The sequence below is a fragment of the Heteronotia binoei genome, chromosome 21, assembly GCF_032191835.1.
Source record: "Heteronotia binoei isolate CCM8104 ecotype False Entrance Well chromosome 21, APGP_CSIRO_Hbin_v1, whole genome shotgun sequence".
Lineage (NCBI taxonomy): Eukaryota > Metazoa > Chordata > Lepidosauria > Squamata > Gekkonidae > Heteronotia > Heteronotia binoei.
In genome coordinates, this window is record NC_083243.1 from 36,690,107 (window position 1) to 36,705,721 (window position 15,615).

General features: G+C 41.6%; 1 protein-coding gene across 1 annotated transcript in view; it reads left to right on the top strand.

Moving 5' to 3' along the window:
* The first annotated feature begins 1,231 nt into the window (after positions 1–1,231).
* Positions 1,232–15,615, top strand: part of LOC132589564 (uncharacterized) — a 56,668-nt gene continuing 42,284 nt past the window's right edge. The window contains exons 1-6 of the mRNA XM_060262329.1: positions 1,232–1,320; positions 2,060–2,767; positions 3,397–3,667; positions 5,170–5,317; positions 8,527–8,727; positions 8,913–8,976. Coding sequence (XP_060118312.1) covers positions 2,083–2,767; positions 3,397–3,667; positions 5,170–5,317; positions 8,527–8,727; positions 8,913–8,976 — 1,369 coding nt within the window. The 5' untranslated portion in view covers positions 1,232–1,320; positions 2,060–2,082. The remainder of the gene's footprint in view (positions 1,321–2,059; positions 2,768–3,396; positions 3,668–5,169; positions 5,318–8,526; positions 8,728–8,912; positions 8,977–15,615) is intronic.

Below are 15,615 nucleotides of genomic sequence, written 5' to 3' on the forward strand. Positions count from 1 at the left end.
TTTGACCTTTTTTTTTCCAGGCCCATTTTAATTCAGATTCAGGTCCAGGTTTGGGACATAAACAGCTTTGGTCACCCTAACCTATGATATTCACAAGGTGACTGACAAGCGGAATGCATCTCTGTTCATTTTCCTGGATGTGTTGGTGGCTTTTGATACCATTGTCCATGGTATCCTTCTGAAGCGACAGGCTGAGTGGGGAACAGGGACTCCAGGCTGGATGATTCTGCTTCTGATTTGCTGAACAATTCCAGAATGTGGTCAAGAGTCTTCTGCTTGTGTTGAAATGTGAGCAATTGGTCCACAGTCCTGCTATTGATCACATCAAATAGAACATTGACTTGCTTTGCTGAATTCTGCATGCATTTAGCTATCCAACTTATCTATAGTACTCAGGACATTTTTTGTAGCAGAAACTCATTTTCATATTAGGCTACACCCCCTGATGTAGCCAATCCTCCTGAAGTTTACAGTAGGCCCTGTACTAAGAGCCCTGTAAGGTCTTTGAGGATTGGCTACATCAGGGTTGCGTGGCCTAATATGCAAATGAGTTCCTGCTACAAAAGAAACCCTGAAAGTGCTTGCACTCTTTTCTCACTGTTTCTCCAATATGCTGGTTAAGCTGAAAAAACAGATCAAGCTTAGATCTTAGAATGAATTGATTGGTACACAAGGAGCCATTTGAGCAAAAGTTGATTGAGATCATGTCATAAAACATGAAGGTGAATTTGCCAAGAATTGAGTGAATTGTCTCCCAAATGAAGAGTTTAAAAAGGATTTCAAATCAATCTCATTGTTTTTGGCAATGTACTTGCTTTGTGAATCCGATAAAGAGTGAGGCTGGTGAACAAATGTAAAATAATCTATCTGAACATCATGAATTGTTAAATAACTGGGCCATATTCATGGTTTCTAAAATCAACTTGGATGTTCTACAACATATTTCAAGTTCATCCCAGTTAGGAGGCCTTTCTCATGTGGTAAGATGTCAGTATAAGGTATAGATACCCTGTAAAGGGGCAGAAAATATGGGACTTACTGGGGGTTGTATTTTCTCTGTCAGCTGTGTTCTTTTCCATATCATCTCTTCTACAACGGTCAAAAATTGTTATTGAAAACCTTCCATAGACTGTGAACAAACTGCAGAGACTAGCTAAAAATCCAATTAATAATTTCTGGTAGCTGTCTCAGATACATGTTCAATATTTGCTCAGCTTAATGGTTAATGATGGACACTGACCATATAAACATGCTAGGTAAGTGGTTAAGGAAGGAGTATCATAGAACAGCTGAATGTGCTACATTTCTTCAGAAGACTCTGTGAGTATGATGCACATTCTCTACTTTGATCAACCCATATTCATGTTCTTTCCAAATTACTTCATATCTGTATGTTGGCTTTGATGATTAAAGCAAATGACTAGATACATCTAAATTTAAAACTTTATTTTTTAGTTAGTCCAGCATGACTGCTTTATTACACATGGGACAAAGTCTGGGACAGAATATCTCACAGCAAGGCAGCATAGAAATCTCACCAGTGTTGAACACAAACTTTATTACCAGTCTTTATACTACGAAAGGTGGGACAATGTAGCACAGATGAATCGAATACTAGAATTGTACCATAAGATAATTTAGCCGTAGTAGAATCCAGAATTTCCTTCTATTACACAAAAAGTCAAGAAGATATTCTTATCCCAAACAATTCTTCCTGTGTTCAAAGAATATGAAATATTTCTTTCAGTGAATGTAGGACTGAGTTCCTAAAATCAACCCAATGTGGTGCAATTTAAATCCCATTAAAGACAACAGCAGATTTTCATGGATTCTAAGTTGTATTAATCAGGCTTAAACTATTGACAAACTTCTACAAATAAGTCTCACCATTATTTTAAAATATTGTTATTATTTTAAGCTTTGCAGTATTGGTAACTTTATTATTCTAACCCTTTAACGCACATACTTTGATACTTAGAATGTTTTGATAATTTAAACAATCAAACTCTAAAAACCAATTAACATGTTTTCTAAACACAAATTTCTTTGCCTCATACAGTTTACTGAATTTTACCCATTCTCATGCCACTAACCATTCCAATGAAGTTCATCCTCTGCCTCTCCTTACTGCTTACTGGTCTTCAAGTCCATTGTCATCACATCCCAGGACATCATGAGGAACAGGAGCACAATGGAGATGAAAGCCCACCTGAACCTCAGCAACAGCCTCCGGCACAAGAGCACGGAACTGAATCAATTGGACAAAAGATACTCACGATAAATAATGACTTTGCATTGAGATTGTACAAACGCATTGCTTCAGATCCAGCTTCCCAAAATATTTTCATCTCCCCCCTGAGCATCTCCACAGCCTTTGTCCTGCTGACCCTGGGTGCTAAAGGTGAAACCCATCATCAGATTTTCAATGGACTTGGTTTCAACCTGTCAGACCCTGAAGAGAATGAGATCCATGGAGCATTTAACCGAATAGTCCATACTCTTAACCAACCCAATAACGTAACACAAATGAATATTGGGAATGCTTTGTTCATAGAAGAATCATTGTCACTGCAGCCTAAATTTCACAATGATGTCAAAACCTTTTATGAAGCTGAAGGATTTCTAACAAACTTCAAGAACTCTACAGCAGCAGAAAACAAGATCAATGATTACGTAAAGAACAAAACCAATGGGAAAATCACCCAGGCAGTTCAAGATCTAGATGCAGATATTCTAATGGTTCTTCTAAACTATATCTCCTTCAAAGGTAAATCATGGTAATTACTAATAAATATTGATGACAAATGGAGAAACAAGAACTGTCTATGTGCCAACTAAATAACATGGCCGTCAGGAAATGAATGTGGAAAGGGGAGTGGTGGTCTCTGTGCTCACTTTGAGCCAAACAGGGCAGAATGAAACTACAGCAGATGGTAGCTGCCTGCAGAGCAAAAAGATGGGATGTGTTGCAAATTTCAACTGAATTGTTCAGAACAGTAAAAGAGTTTTATGGCAAGACATTTTAGCTTGAATCCTATCACTCTCTTCTGACATCTTCCTCTGATGAAAGTGGCTGTTCCACTGAAGGATGGGCCATTTACCTCAGAAGAAGATTCCTTTGGTTATAGGATGGATTCAAACATCGCTGAGCAGACTGATAGGATAGAAATCTTGTCCTTTGGACTGAAAGTTGAGTTGCTTGACCCACTAGCACTTTTATCATCTCATGTTCTGTTACTCAGCTGTATCACATTATCACATAATACCTTCACTTGGACATGAGACTTGGAGAGGAGAATTCCTGTCCTCTTACAATAAAGATATCTTGCAATAATGTGCATATATGAGAATCAGTTTTTTTTTTTTACTCCATGTGCCTATTCTTTTTCTATTTAGGTCGCTGGGAAAAACCTTTTGACCATGAGTTGACCAAGGAAAGAGATTTCTTTGTTGATGCAAATACAACAGTGAAGGTCAACATGATGTACCGAAAAGGTTATTATGATTTTCTCCGGGATGAAGAATTGTCTTGTTGGGTGGTCAAAGTGCCTTATGAAGGAGATTACTCAGCATGGTTTATTCTGCCGGATCAAGGAAAACTGAAGGTTGTGGAAGATGCTTTGACAACACAGTGTTTATCCAAATGGAGCATGTCTTTCCAAAAGGAGTAAGTTTTCAATTTGCATTATTTTTAGAATAATTGCCGCATAATTAATATATTAGTGCAGGGGGAAAAAAGCATTTGTTTTAAATTCACAATAGATGCTTCATACTATGATACACATAGTTTGATTATCCTAGAAGCAATTTATAGTAATTACTTAGGAGACAAATTTCCCTTCTCTTTTCTATTAATATTCTGGATATTCCAATCATTTCTCTTGTCTAGGCACAGTTTTGGGAATTTACAGCATTTTATTTTGACATGTAATGGAATACTGTATTATACTACCAATAACTGCCAGGGCTTTTGGGGGGCCGGAGCCAATAAAATTTCTCCAGCAACGTCCTACCAAGCCACTGAGTAGTGGATGTGGTTCTTTTCAAACCTTGCTGTCTACGATGGCAAACAAGCAGATGGGGATGTCATCATTTTATCATGCTACAGAGGAAAGGAAAAGGATGTGCACAGAGTTTGGCCACAGAGACTGTTGGTTTATCTAATTAGAAAATACTGGCCATTTATATGGACTGATGGCTGGGGCTGATGGGAGTTGTAGGCAAAAAACATCTGGAGAGCTACCGTTGGCCACCCCTGCAGTAAGATATTTACAGCTGATGGGGAAGCAGGGAGGAGTGATTCTGTTATTTCTAGTTAAGACTATATTGACTAATTTGCTTTAAAGAATAAATGATCCAGAGAAAAGTTAACGGTTTAGTCGTTTTAATTGTGGAACTCAGGCCCAGCTCCTCAACAGGATACCTTCACAAGGCCGACCCATCCACTAGGCAAACTAGGTGATTGCCTAGAGTGCCAGCCTTCTGGGGGTGGCCAGTCGGTTGCCCCCATGTGACTTGTTGATGTTATCAGTGCGGGGGGGCAGACATTAGCCTTGCCTATAGTGCCAGACAGTCTAGGGCCAGCCTGTACCTTCACTCTCCACTCAGACAAATGGTCATCAAGCAATTTATAAAGATGCAGCCCTGCTCGGAGGCTGAGACAGGAGTCCTTCTTTCGGGTGAGGGAGATGTGGCTCTCTCAGCTGAAATCCCTTGTAGACCTCAAGTCCTCATAAAGAGGGATTTGGGGCTTTCTCTCTGATATTGTGCCACCACTTCTTGGTTGTTTCAGACTCCAATTCTCTTGGCTGCTGTCAAAAGGTACGGTGACCTTGGGATTCATCTTCATAGCATAAGCCTGTAATCTAGGCAGTGAATGAGAATCGAGGCAATGTGTCCCACTAAATCAGCTTTATTACAAGAATGCATAGCTGTAAGAAAAGGCCATTCCAGGACTAGAATACAGACTAATAATACATTCTCACTCAATATATTATAGAATATCTGATTCCATTTTACTCGTAAACCACATTTTAAAGGGAGGAAAGTTGTATATATCTCGGAAAACGGAATTTTTTTATCCTGCTGAACATTATCTGGTTTTCACCCTTCCTCCCTCCCTCTCTCTCTCTCTCTCTTTCTCTCTTTCTCTCTCTGGCTATTAACTAGTGAAATTAAATTGTATATTCCAAAATTTACCATTTCTGGATCCTATGATGTCAAAGAATTACTGCAGAAAGAAGGTGTGAAGGATGTCTTTAACAACAATGCTGATCTATCTGGGATTACTGGACATTGCAATCTGAAGGTTTCCAAAGTAAGTATATGAGTTGTTTGAAGCTAAATTTGTGGTATCTTTTACCTTACTTTAAAACAGTTGCATTTTTAATATATTTCATGGGGAATAGTCAGAGGTTTTACTATAACAAGGGACACTGGATTAACATATGGACCAGAGGTTCATCAGTGATTTATAGTCAAAAGGTATAGATGAAACACTATATCTGGAGCAGAGATGCTTTGTATTCTTGGTGCTTGGGGGGCAACAGTGGGAAGGATCCTGATAACACCTGGATTTAGCTACTGTGTGACAAAGATTGTTGGACTGGATGGGCCACTAGCCTGATCCAGCACAACTTTTCTTATGTTCTAATCTACTAGAAGCAACTTGTTGTGTCCTAGGTTCAAATGGAGAACTGTTACTTTTGGAGGGAAGCTGAACAAGCCAAGCTTGTACTCCACACCAGGGTTCCAGAGAAGGCCTAAGCGTGCCCAATCAGGGGAAGGATTGAAACATAAGTAGCCAATCAACATCTAGGCTCATACTGTACCCTGATAGGCCCTTAGGCCTCTGTAAATAGCCAATCCATGTACATAGTTAAGGTCCAATCAGAAGGGGGCAAGAATTGTATAAAAGGAGCGGGAGGTTTGAATAGAGCTCAGTTGTGTTGGTGTTCCTGAAGTAAAGCTTGCTGAAATCACTCTCCGACTCTGGTCTCTTACTGCGCCGACCCCAGTACTTTACACAACTGATCAAATAATAGCAATAAAATTAAATAAGGGGTTGGTGAGGCCAGACTGAATCAGTGTGTTGTACTAGTAGTCACTCCACTCCATCAGAAACATCTGATACAATTTTTCCACACTCACTTCAACTAGCCCCAAGGAGACTAAGAATAGTCCAACAGAGGACTATGAGCAGGGGTTGTTTTGTAGAAGAAAAAGGTGCAGAAGCTCAGTAGCATATCTCATTTGCATATGCCCAGGGATCTGTGTGCAGTGGGGAGAGAACTCCCTACTGCATGTAGACCCTTGCTGGAGGTTCAGGAGCTATGCTCCTGTGAGCTCCTGCTAAATTCAAGCCCTGACTATGAGTGACTTGAGTACAATGCAGTAGTTTACCCACATTCCAGTCTCTCATGGCCCTCTGTAAAATGTTTGTCAGTTCTAAGAAAAGGGCTGGACTTGGTAGCTCTGGAAAGCCAAGTCTCATCAGATCTCAGAAGTTAAACATGGTCATTCACGGTTAGTACTTGAATGGGAGACCACAAGGAAGTAGGAGGTCCCAGGTAGAGGCAGTCAGTAGCAAACCACCTCTGAAAATTTTATGCTTTGAAAACCCTATGGGGTCACCTTAAATTAAATTAGACTTGATGGCACTTTACAGGCATACACAGAAGGAAAGGACTGGGGAAGTTGTAACAAAATTCTACTTCTTACATCCACTTCAAATGGAAGTCCTGGATACAGTTTTATCCCCTGGATGCAGCCGTAATGCTTTAGAACAGAGGACTGGCCTACACATGCCATAGAATGAAATGATAAAGCCCTCATGTGACCAAATGGACAGTTAGTACTGTAGTTTAATGCTCCTTTGAGATATTTTCTCTGCAAGTAAAACAAACAAACAAACCCCCTAACACATTAGGGAGATAGCAGTTGAGCCAGCATTGTGCTAGTTGCACAGAATTTTTTGTTTCAGAGAAATATTAAAGATCAGGACTTCCACCTGCAATCTGAATGGACACAGCCTGTTCTGCCCTCTGTGGCTAATTTCACCTCATTGTGGGCCATACATATGACACATTTGAGTAATCTACTACATCCTATCAACGTTCATTGTCAAAACCCTGCAGTATCCCCAGTATAATTCTTCAATTATATTTTGTTTCTGTGTGCCACTGTGTGTGAGACTGCAGATCCCGGACAGGATGAAACACTGTGTACACTCCCACAAGTCTCAGGCTGAGAGGGAAAGGTCCTTCACTCTAGTTTCTACCCCTCCCCCTTCAACCTGTGGAACAACTGATGAGCCCTCCTTGTCCAATCTCCCTGTGCCTTATGAGGGGCCTGGATCAACCTCAGGCCAGCACCTAAAAGACTCCACCCCTCCCGTGCAATCTGAGTAACTAACCTGTGGGAATTTGTGACTCATTTCCTTGTTTTGTCAACTGTCTTAAAGCTGCTTCCCAGCAGATTGTCAGACAGTGAGCTGTTTAAGTGCCAGTCACTGCCAAATAGTAAACTAGCAAACATTACTTAAGAGACACCAAGTGCGTTGCTGCCCAGATGAGTGGATGCTGAAGGTGACACCTCGGATCCACTCACAGTTGGGGATTCAGTTGGGAAATACTTGGAGATTTGGGGGGGGGGGGGTGGAGCCTGGGGAGGGCAGGGTCTGTAAAGAGGAGGACCTCATCAGGGTATTATGTCATAGAGTCTGCCCTCTGAAGCAGCCATTTTCTGCAAGGGAATTGACCTTTTTAACTTGCTGCTGCCTCAGTGCCTCCTCCATCAACTGTAATAATGGGAGATCTCCAGGTGCAACCTGGAGGCTGACAACCGAGGGGAGTCTTGGGTTTCCTCAACATGCTGATTTCCACCAGTTCCCCCTCCCTTTGGCATATTCCAATCAGCTACTCCTGAGGGTCCACTAACCCACAGGAACAACATTTCATAGGGCTTAATAGGACCCAGAAAAAGAGGAGAGTCGCTGTTTCCCCCTCTTAAAGTGTGTGTGTGTGTGGGGGGGGTACTTACCTTTTCTTAATGATGTGGTTGGATGCTGGCCATTATCTGATCATCCTTTTGACAGTCTTGTAAACAGGGCTACAAATTTGCAAACTCCTGGAGGTGCCAGGGTGGAGAATGGAAAAGGTAGGGTTGGGGGAGGAGCAAGGACCTCAACAGGGAATAATGTCATACAGTCCATCCTCCAAAGCAACCATTTTTCCCCCTGGGAACTCATTGCTGTTGTCTGGAGATATGGTTGACAGCCTCCAAACCCTGGCTTTTCAGCTCTCTATGTCATTCTACCATCTGCAAGATGTTCTTTTCTCTTTTTTTAGTTCTAAGCCATACAGGTCAAACCACTTGCGTTGGTATTTCCAGGAAAGCAAATAGTTATTAGCACACCCTCACAGCTGTAGGAAGAATGCATGTTCTCACCATAAGAGGAAGATCATACAAAGATCTATCTCTTTCTATTGTATGGCTATAAAATAGAATTTTGTTTTTCTCTTGCAGGCTGTTCACAAGGCTGTGCTGGATGTCCATGAAGCAGGCACCGAGGCAGCAGCAATCACTGTTATAGAGTTTGCATTTATGTCTGCCCGATTCCCTCCTTCTCCCATCATTACATTCGACAGACCATTCCTAATGTTCATTGCTAATAAGCGCATAAAGCACTTTATCTTCCTAGCAAAAGTTATTAACCCAACAGCAAAATAAATATGCCCTGAAAACCCCAGATTATTATTCTCCTTCATATTTTAAACAAAACCAACCTAGCATTTTCCTCAGCTTTCCCCTGTATTTTCCAGGCCCTTTTCAATTGTCCAAAAAGCAGCCATTGTAGATACTCCTTGCTGCTCTGCCTTTCTAAGACACAAATGCCTGTCTGTCTCTCCCAGAAACACGTGTCATTTTCTGCACTGGCTGAAGACAGCAGGGAGGACCAACTTACTGGCCCTGAAGGTCAGTTGTTTGTTGGAGAGAACAGGAACCCCAAAGAAACAACTGATGAGAACATCCAGTTTCTGATGTCCAGTTAAGGCTCAAGGGGGGTTGAGTATATCTTATCACACTGGGGACACAAGCAACATGTGCAGAACTGGTAAATGTCTGTGTTCAGTCAGATGTGCTATATTGCCACGGACCAATTGTTCAGGACAGGGAATATGAAGGGTCCCCATAAATTGCACAGTCCCCTTCTCCAGAGGGGGTGACTGCCAGCACTCCACATCTCAGCTACAACAACAGAGACCTCTCCTAGGTAAACATCCTGTCTCCAGGTGTGTCTGTTCCTCTGTCCTCCACCCTGATCTGGGAGACTGTGTAGGGATAGTTTTAATTGCTTGCTAACTGTTGTTCAATAAATTCTGGTTTGGGTAAGAGACTGCCACCTTTGAATTTCTTTTGGATGGAGAGAGAATCTGAAACGTGCTTTCAACAGTGATGACCCTGAGTCTCTCGAGGAAGAGCAAGTTTCCCCAGAATGCTCAAGAGCCCTATTTTGGTGTGGCATTAACATCTGGAACTACACTCTGCAGGCTATCCCTGCAAAGTTGGACAGGACCCAAAAATGCAATCCATAATCCTATTTCCAACATGTGTATATTGAACTTACATTCATATCAGCCTACAACCTACAGTGTCATATGCACATATTTTGAGGGTGACTGCCATACCTTTAGGTAGTAAATGAAGGGATGTATGAACCTGTAAACTGTGCAGTTCTTTTCTGGTTCTGCTGAGCATCTTAACAGGAGCATTCAAGAGACAGTACATTGCCCTTATGCTCCCCAGAGAGTGCTGTGATCCGGATCCGGCTCTTGAAATCTGCTTGTAATCCCCGGGCCAAAGGAGGCTCGGCTGAAGTCAACTAAGGACAAGGCCTTCTCAATCACAGCCCCTTGCTGGTGGAACCAGCTACCAGAAGAGGTCAGGGCCCTGTGGGACTTTGGACAGTTCCACAGGGCCTGTAAGACAGTCTTCTTCCGGTTGGTTTATAACTGACCGGCATTGAAATATTCTGAAGGAAGACAATAAGATAGCACACTGAAATTGATTGATACATTGATATACTGGTTGTTTTTAATTATGTAAATTATTATTGTATTTTAATTTTTAAACCTTATTGTTAGAATTATTCGGTTGTGAGCCGCCCTGAGCCCGCCTCGGTGGGGTAGGGCAGGATATAAATCAAATGAAATGAAATGAAAAATGCCTGCTCATGCAAGCCAGCCTGCCTGATTGTTGCTGGGCAGAAGCTGTAACTACAGCAATTCATCTTATACAATAGAATACCTTCAAAGGTGACAGGAAAAAAACCATTTGAACTTTGGTTTAAAAAGAAACCAGGTCTAAGACATTTGAAGGTGTTTGGGTTCAAAGCTTTTGCTCATACACCCAAGGAAAGAAGGGAAACTGGGCCCCAGAGCTGAATTGGGAATACTTGTTGGGTTCGTTAGAAGTGGGAAAGGATGCAGAGTTATGAATCCAAAAATATTTTGCGTTAAAGAATGCAATGTGGCACATATTGACGAAGGAAGTGTGCTCCAAGCTTCAAAGTAATTAGAGCTTACAGTAGGGATGGACATGAACCATGAAAATAGAAGGTTGTGAAGGTTTGTGGTTCTTGGGTTCTCATGAACTATGAATCACAAACCTTTATGAATCTTTCCATTGGGGAAGACCTGGTTGGGGGCTGATGAAGATATTGGATTTATATCCCGCCCTCCACTCCGAAGAGTCTCAGAGTGGCTCACAATCTCCTTTACCTTCCTCCCCCACAACAGACACCCTGTGAGGTGGGTGGGGCTGGAGAGGGCTCTCACAGCAGCTGCCTTTTCAAGGACAACCTCTGCCAGAGCTATGGCTGACCCAAGGCCATGCTAGCAGGTGCAAGTGGAAGAGTGGGGAATCAAACCCGGTTCTCCCAGATAAGAGTCCGCACACTTAACCACTACACCAAACTGGCTCTCCTGGTGGTTCCTCTCACTCAGCCAATGCACACCCCCTCCCCGGGTTGCTCAGTCCATCATCAGTCACAAACAGGAAGACAGGCAGGTGGAGCCACAATTCTCATCCGTGATGGTTTTTTCTTTTGAAGGATCCCTGCAATGGAAATCATCAGCACTGAATGTGTGGACTGTCGGTGTAGAAGTTAGCAGATTTGTGACTGCCTGTGTCTGCCTCTGCCAGTTCACTCGATGAGGAATAGTTTAACGCAGCCAACACCACACTGTGCTCTTAAACTATATACAAAGTTTATTATATACATATATACAGCTCTCCAACATAACGCTCCACCAGACAATCAAATAATAGTGAGAGGGTAGGTGGTACAGCATAGTTCCAATTTTATACAGATACTGCTATGTCCTGCACCAATGAGGAAACAGTGCTGAGTTATTCTGAGTTGTTCAGCACTCCTCACCTGGTTACATCATCCATCTGGTCAGAACCAGTTCATCTGCCAGATCATCTTTAGTCCATCTACTTGACAGCTATTTGACAGCAGCTGTCAGATTAGTTGCATTGCCTCATGCCTTACTAGGCATTATTTTCTATGCCAACATGGACCTGGTATGGGGTGCTAGGAAGGGTTGGATATCTTGCTGGTTTACCATCCACCCAGCTCACCAATAGATGCCCTGCTGCAATTGGCAGAAGCACTTGCTGAGCGGGCATTGTAGTTTCCCCAATGGGTAGTCTTGGGTGGTTTCAATGTCCATGCAGACACTGCTTTGTCAAGGGACACCTCAGGCTCTATGTTTTCCATGGCAGCAGTGGGATCCTCTCAGGTTGTTTCACCCTCCACACATGGAGAAGGCAACACACTGGATTTGATTTTTCTACAGGTGTTGATCTGGATAGTCTGGTTAAAACTGAGCCAGTGCCATGGTCAGATCATTTCCTCCTAAAGGTTGATCTAAGATTTGTGACACTCTTCTGCAAGAATAGAAAGAATAAAAATCATCTAGAGGCCATCTACCAAATTGCTCTCAGACATTCATGCCTCTTATGTTCCTTGTTATACTAAAGATTAGGAGGATACTCAGATGGCTAGAAAGATCTTGGCAGCAAACTTGTCCAGCCAAGACAGGGCTTTTTTGTAGCAGGAACTCTTTTGCATATTAGGCTACACCCCCCTGATGTAGCCAATCCTCTAAGATTTTACAATAAGCTTCATCAGACAAAAATGTGCTTCTAGCACATGAAAGCTTACATTCTGAATAAAACTTTGTTAGTCTTAAAGGTGCAACTTGACACTTGCTTTGTTCTACTGCTTCAGACCAACACGGCTGCCCACTTGGATCTAAGCTATTGATAGTACAACAGCCATTTTTAAAGCAGCAAAAGCTTACTTGCGCTTCACAGCTTTTCTCCATTTGGTCAGAACTTCTCCTGCCAGTGTCCTCCACATCTGTTAGTTTCCCTTGATCAGGCAGAATGAACCAGCCTGAGTAATCTCCTTCATAAGGCACTCTTACCACTGAGCAAGGCAGGTCTTCATCATGGAGATAATCATAATAACCTTTTCTGCACATCATGTCGACTTTCACAGTTGTGTTTGCATCTACAAAGAAATCTTGTTTGCTGGTCCATGAAGGCTTGAACGGCTCTTTCCAGGCAGCTGAGGAGAAAAAGGTAGGTTGAGATGTGAAAAGGACAAGAAAGGTTGCATCTGTGCTGAGTTCTTGTGGCCCTTTTTTACATGTCCAGGAAAAATTTTAAAGCAGGAAAATGCTGATTGCCACTTAGGGGTCAGGCAGCAATTTTTCCTCCAGGTCAGTTTGGCCAGGGATCTGGAGAGGTTTTCTTTTGCCATCTTTTGGACACGGAGCAGGAGTCATTGGTGTGTGTGTAGCAGGGGTTTAGTTGTTGCATTGTGCAAGGGGATTGGACTAGATGACTCTGGAGGTTCCTTCCACCTCTATAATTCTATGATTTATTAGCTGTTATCGTTACTTACCTTTGAAATAGATGTAGTTTAAAACAACCATCACAGTGATTTGATCAGTCTTTCAACCTCATGGGAGTTTTTGCCATTAGTTTTCTTCTTCACATAATTGTTTATTTCATTTTCTGCTGATGTAGAGTTCTTAAAGTTAGTTGAAAAGCCTTCCGCTTCATACAAGGTTTTGAGATTGTCCACAAATGTAGGCAGTGGTTTCAATGACTTTTCTATGAACAAAGAATTCCTAATATTCAACTGTGTTACTTTGTTGGGTTGGTTAATGGCATGGAGTATTTGTTTAAAACCTCCATGGATCACATTCTCTTCAATATCAGACAGGTTGAAACTGAGTCCATTGAAAATCTGATGATGGGTTTCAGCTTTAGCACCCAGGGTAAGCTTGGCAAAGGAAAATGCTCAGGGGAGAGAAGAAAACATTTTGAGGAGCTGGATTGGAAGTGATAAATTTGTACAATCTGAATGCAAATTCAGAATTAGTCTTGACTATCTTTTTATAGGTAGTTGTTTCAGTTTCCTGCCCTTCTGCCAAAGGCGGATGTTGATGTTCAAGTGGGTTTTTATCTCCATTGTGACCCAGTTCCTCATGATGTCCTGGAATGTGATGACAATGAACTTGAAGACCAGTTAGTAGTAAGGAGAGGCAGACAGTGAACTTCATTGAAATTAGTGGATGTTCTGCTACAAACTTATTCTGTGTAACAGAATAAAACATTGTTAATCTTTTCACACAATCCCATGTACAAAACTGGATTTGGATCAATAGTGCGGTTCTCTAGGAACTGTTATTTCATTAACTTCGTGGAAATGGCAACACACATAGAAGATGGCTGGCTTGCGATCCATAATTCCATTGTACACTATTATTGTTAGTAACGTGATGAGTAAATTTTAATAAATTGTATACCACAAAAAAATTTGAGATTAGAATTCATTTAATATGGTTTTGAGATTTTTACTGTATCAAATTGTTTGGTTGGAATAGCTTGCCATTTAATCAACATTGTTAGTTCGCATTTTTTTAAAAAAAGTTACACAGTCTTTTAGATAGTATTTTATGTTCATTTTAAGGCTGATATGCAGAGCATTACTTTTTGCCCAAAGGTAGCTTCAGTGCTGTTTTCTTCCAGAAATTAACTCTTTAATGGCAAAATTTAGAATAAATTGAACTCTGCAATTGTTTATATAATAGGATTTGAATTGTATCTCATGTGGCAGATTTTAGGCACTCAGACCTACATTAGTCTGAAGAAATCTTCCATGTTCTTTGAGTTAGAAAAAACTGTTTTGGATAAGAAATTCTTGACCTTCTGTGCAGCAAACACTTTATCTGTGTTCACTAAATGATTTTATAGTATATATTTGGGATAAGATTCATCTGTGCTATGTTGTTCCACTTTTGTATAAAGTTTGATAATAGAGTTCTTTACGTGAGAGAAATTTCCATGTGTCTGTGATCTGAGACTCTTCTTACATGATAAAATGGTATATTCGGCCTAAGGTATAAATTAAGCTTGACATTTCGATGGATTTAGTAGTTTTACTTTTATTGCTAAAGGGAATAGACCACATGAAGTGTTTTGCAGAGAGCACAGACAGTGGTAGATGCAGGGGTAGAATTCTAGCTTCTTTGCACATTAGGCCACGCACCCCTGATTTAGTCAATCCTCCAAGAGCTTACAAGGCTCTTTTTTGTAAGCTCTTGGAGGATTAGCTACATCAGGGGTGTGTGGCTTAATATGTAAAGGAGCTCCTGCTAGAATTTCACCCCTGGGTAGATAAAACAATAGAATATTATACTCAAAGTCTTCTGAAGAAACCTAGCACATTCACCTGATATAACATACTCCTGTCTTTAGTTTTTATCTAGCACATTTATATAATGGCCAGTGTTCCTTATTAACCATTAAACGGAGTAAATATTGACTGTGTAGCATGGACAGAGACCTCAAAATTATTTGTTGGGTTTGTAACTAGCGTCTAGAATTAGTTTAGTGGCACTGGGAGGCATTCAGCAGTCTTCATAGGAGAACTAATACTGGAGAGCAGCTGACATGACAGCAACTGACATGACAAAGATACAACAGAACAAGGTTTGAGTCCAGTGGCACCTTAAGACCAACAAAGTTTAATTTGAGGTTTAAGCTGTCATGTACATGCACACTGATGATAGCTCAGTGGAGATGACTCATTCAGTAACCCCCTTATCAAAAACCCATTATTTCTGTACATATTTTGTATTCCAAAATTTTCCCATCTGGCAATTACAATCTGTATCAGTTATATAAATAAAAGCCCAACCGTGGTGGCAATTCTGAGGATTTTCATTCGTTAGATGTGGCTTGCACAGGATTGGCTCACACCGTCTCTGACGTGCCATTGGCTGACTCTGCTCTCCCCACCCACTGCCAGCCCCATCAGGCAATAACTTCAGCATAAGCCCACTGACCTTCAAGGGAGACAGTTCTCTGCTGACAGGGGGGCTTACTGATCAGCACAGCCTCTCCTCAGGGCCTGTTGTAGGAAGTCCAGGACAGTCTGTCTGAGAGCAGGCGAAAATTTGTGGTGCCTGGCCCCCCCAGATCACCCCCCAGCTATGGGCCTGTGCTCATGAGAAAACTGCAGGGTTCCTT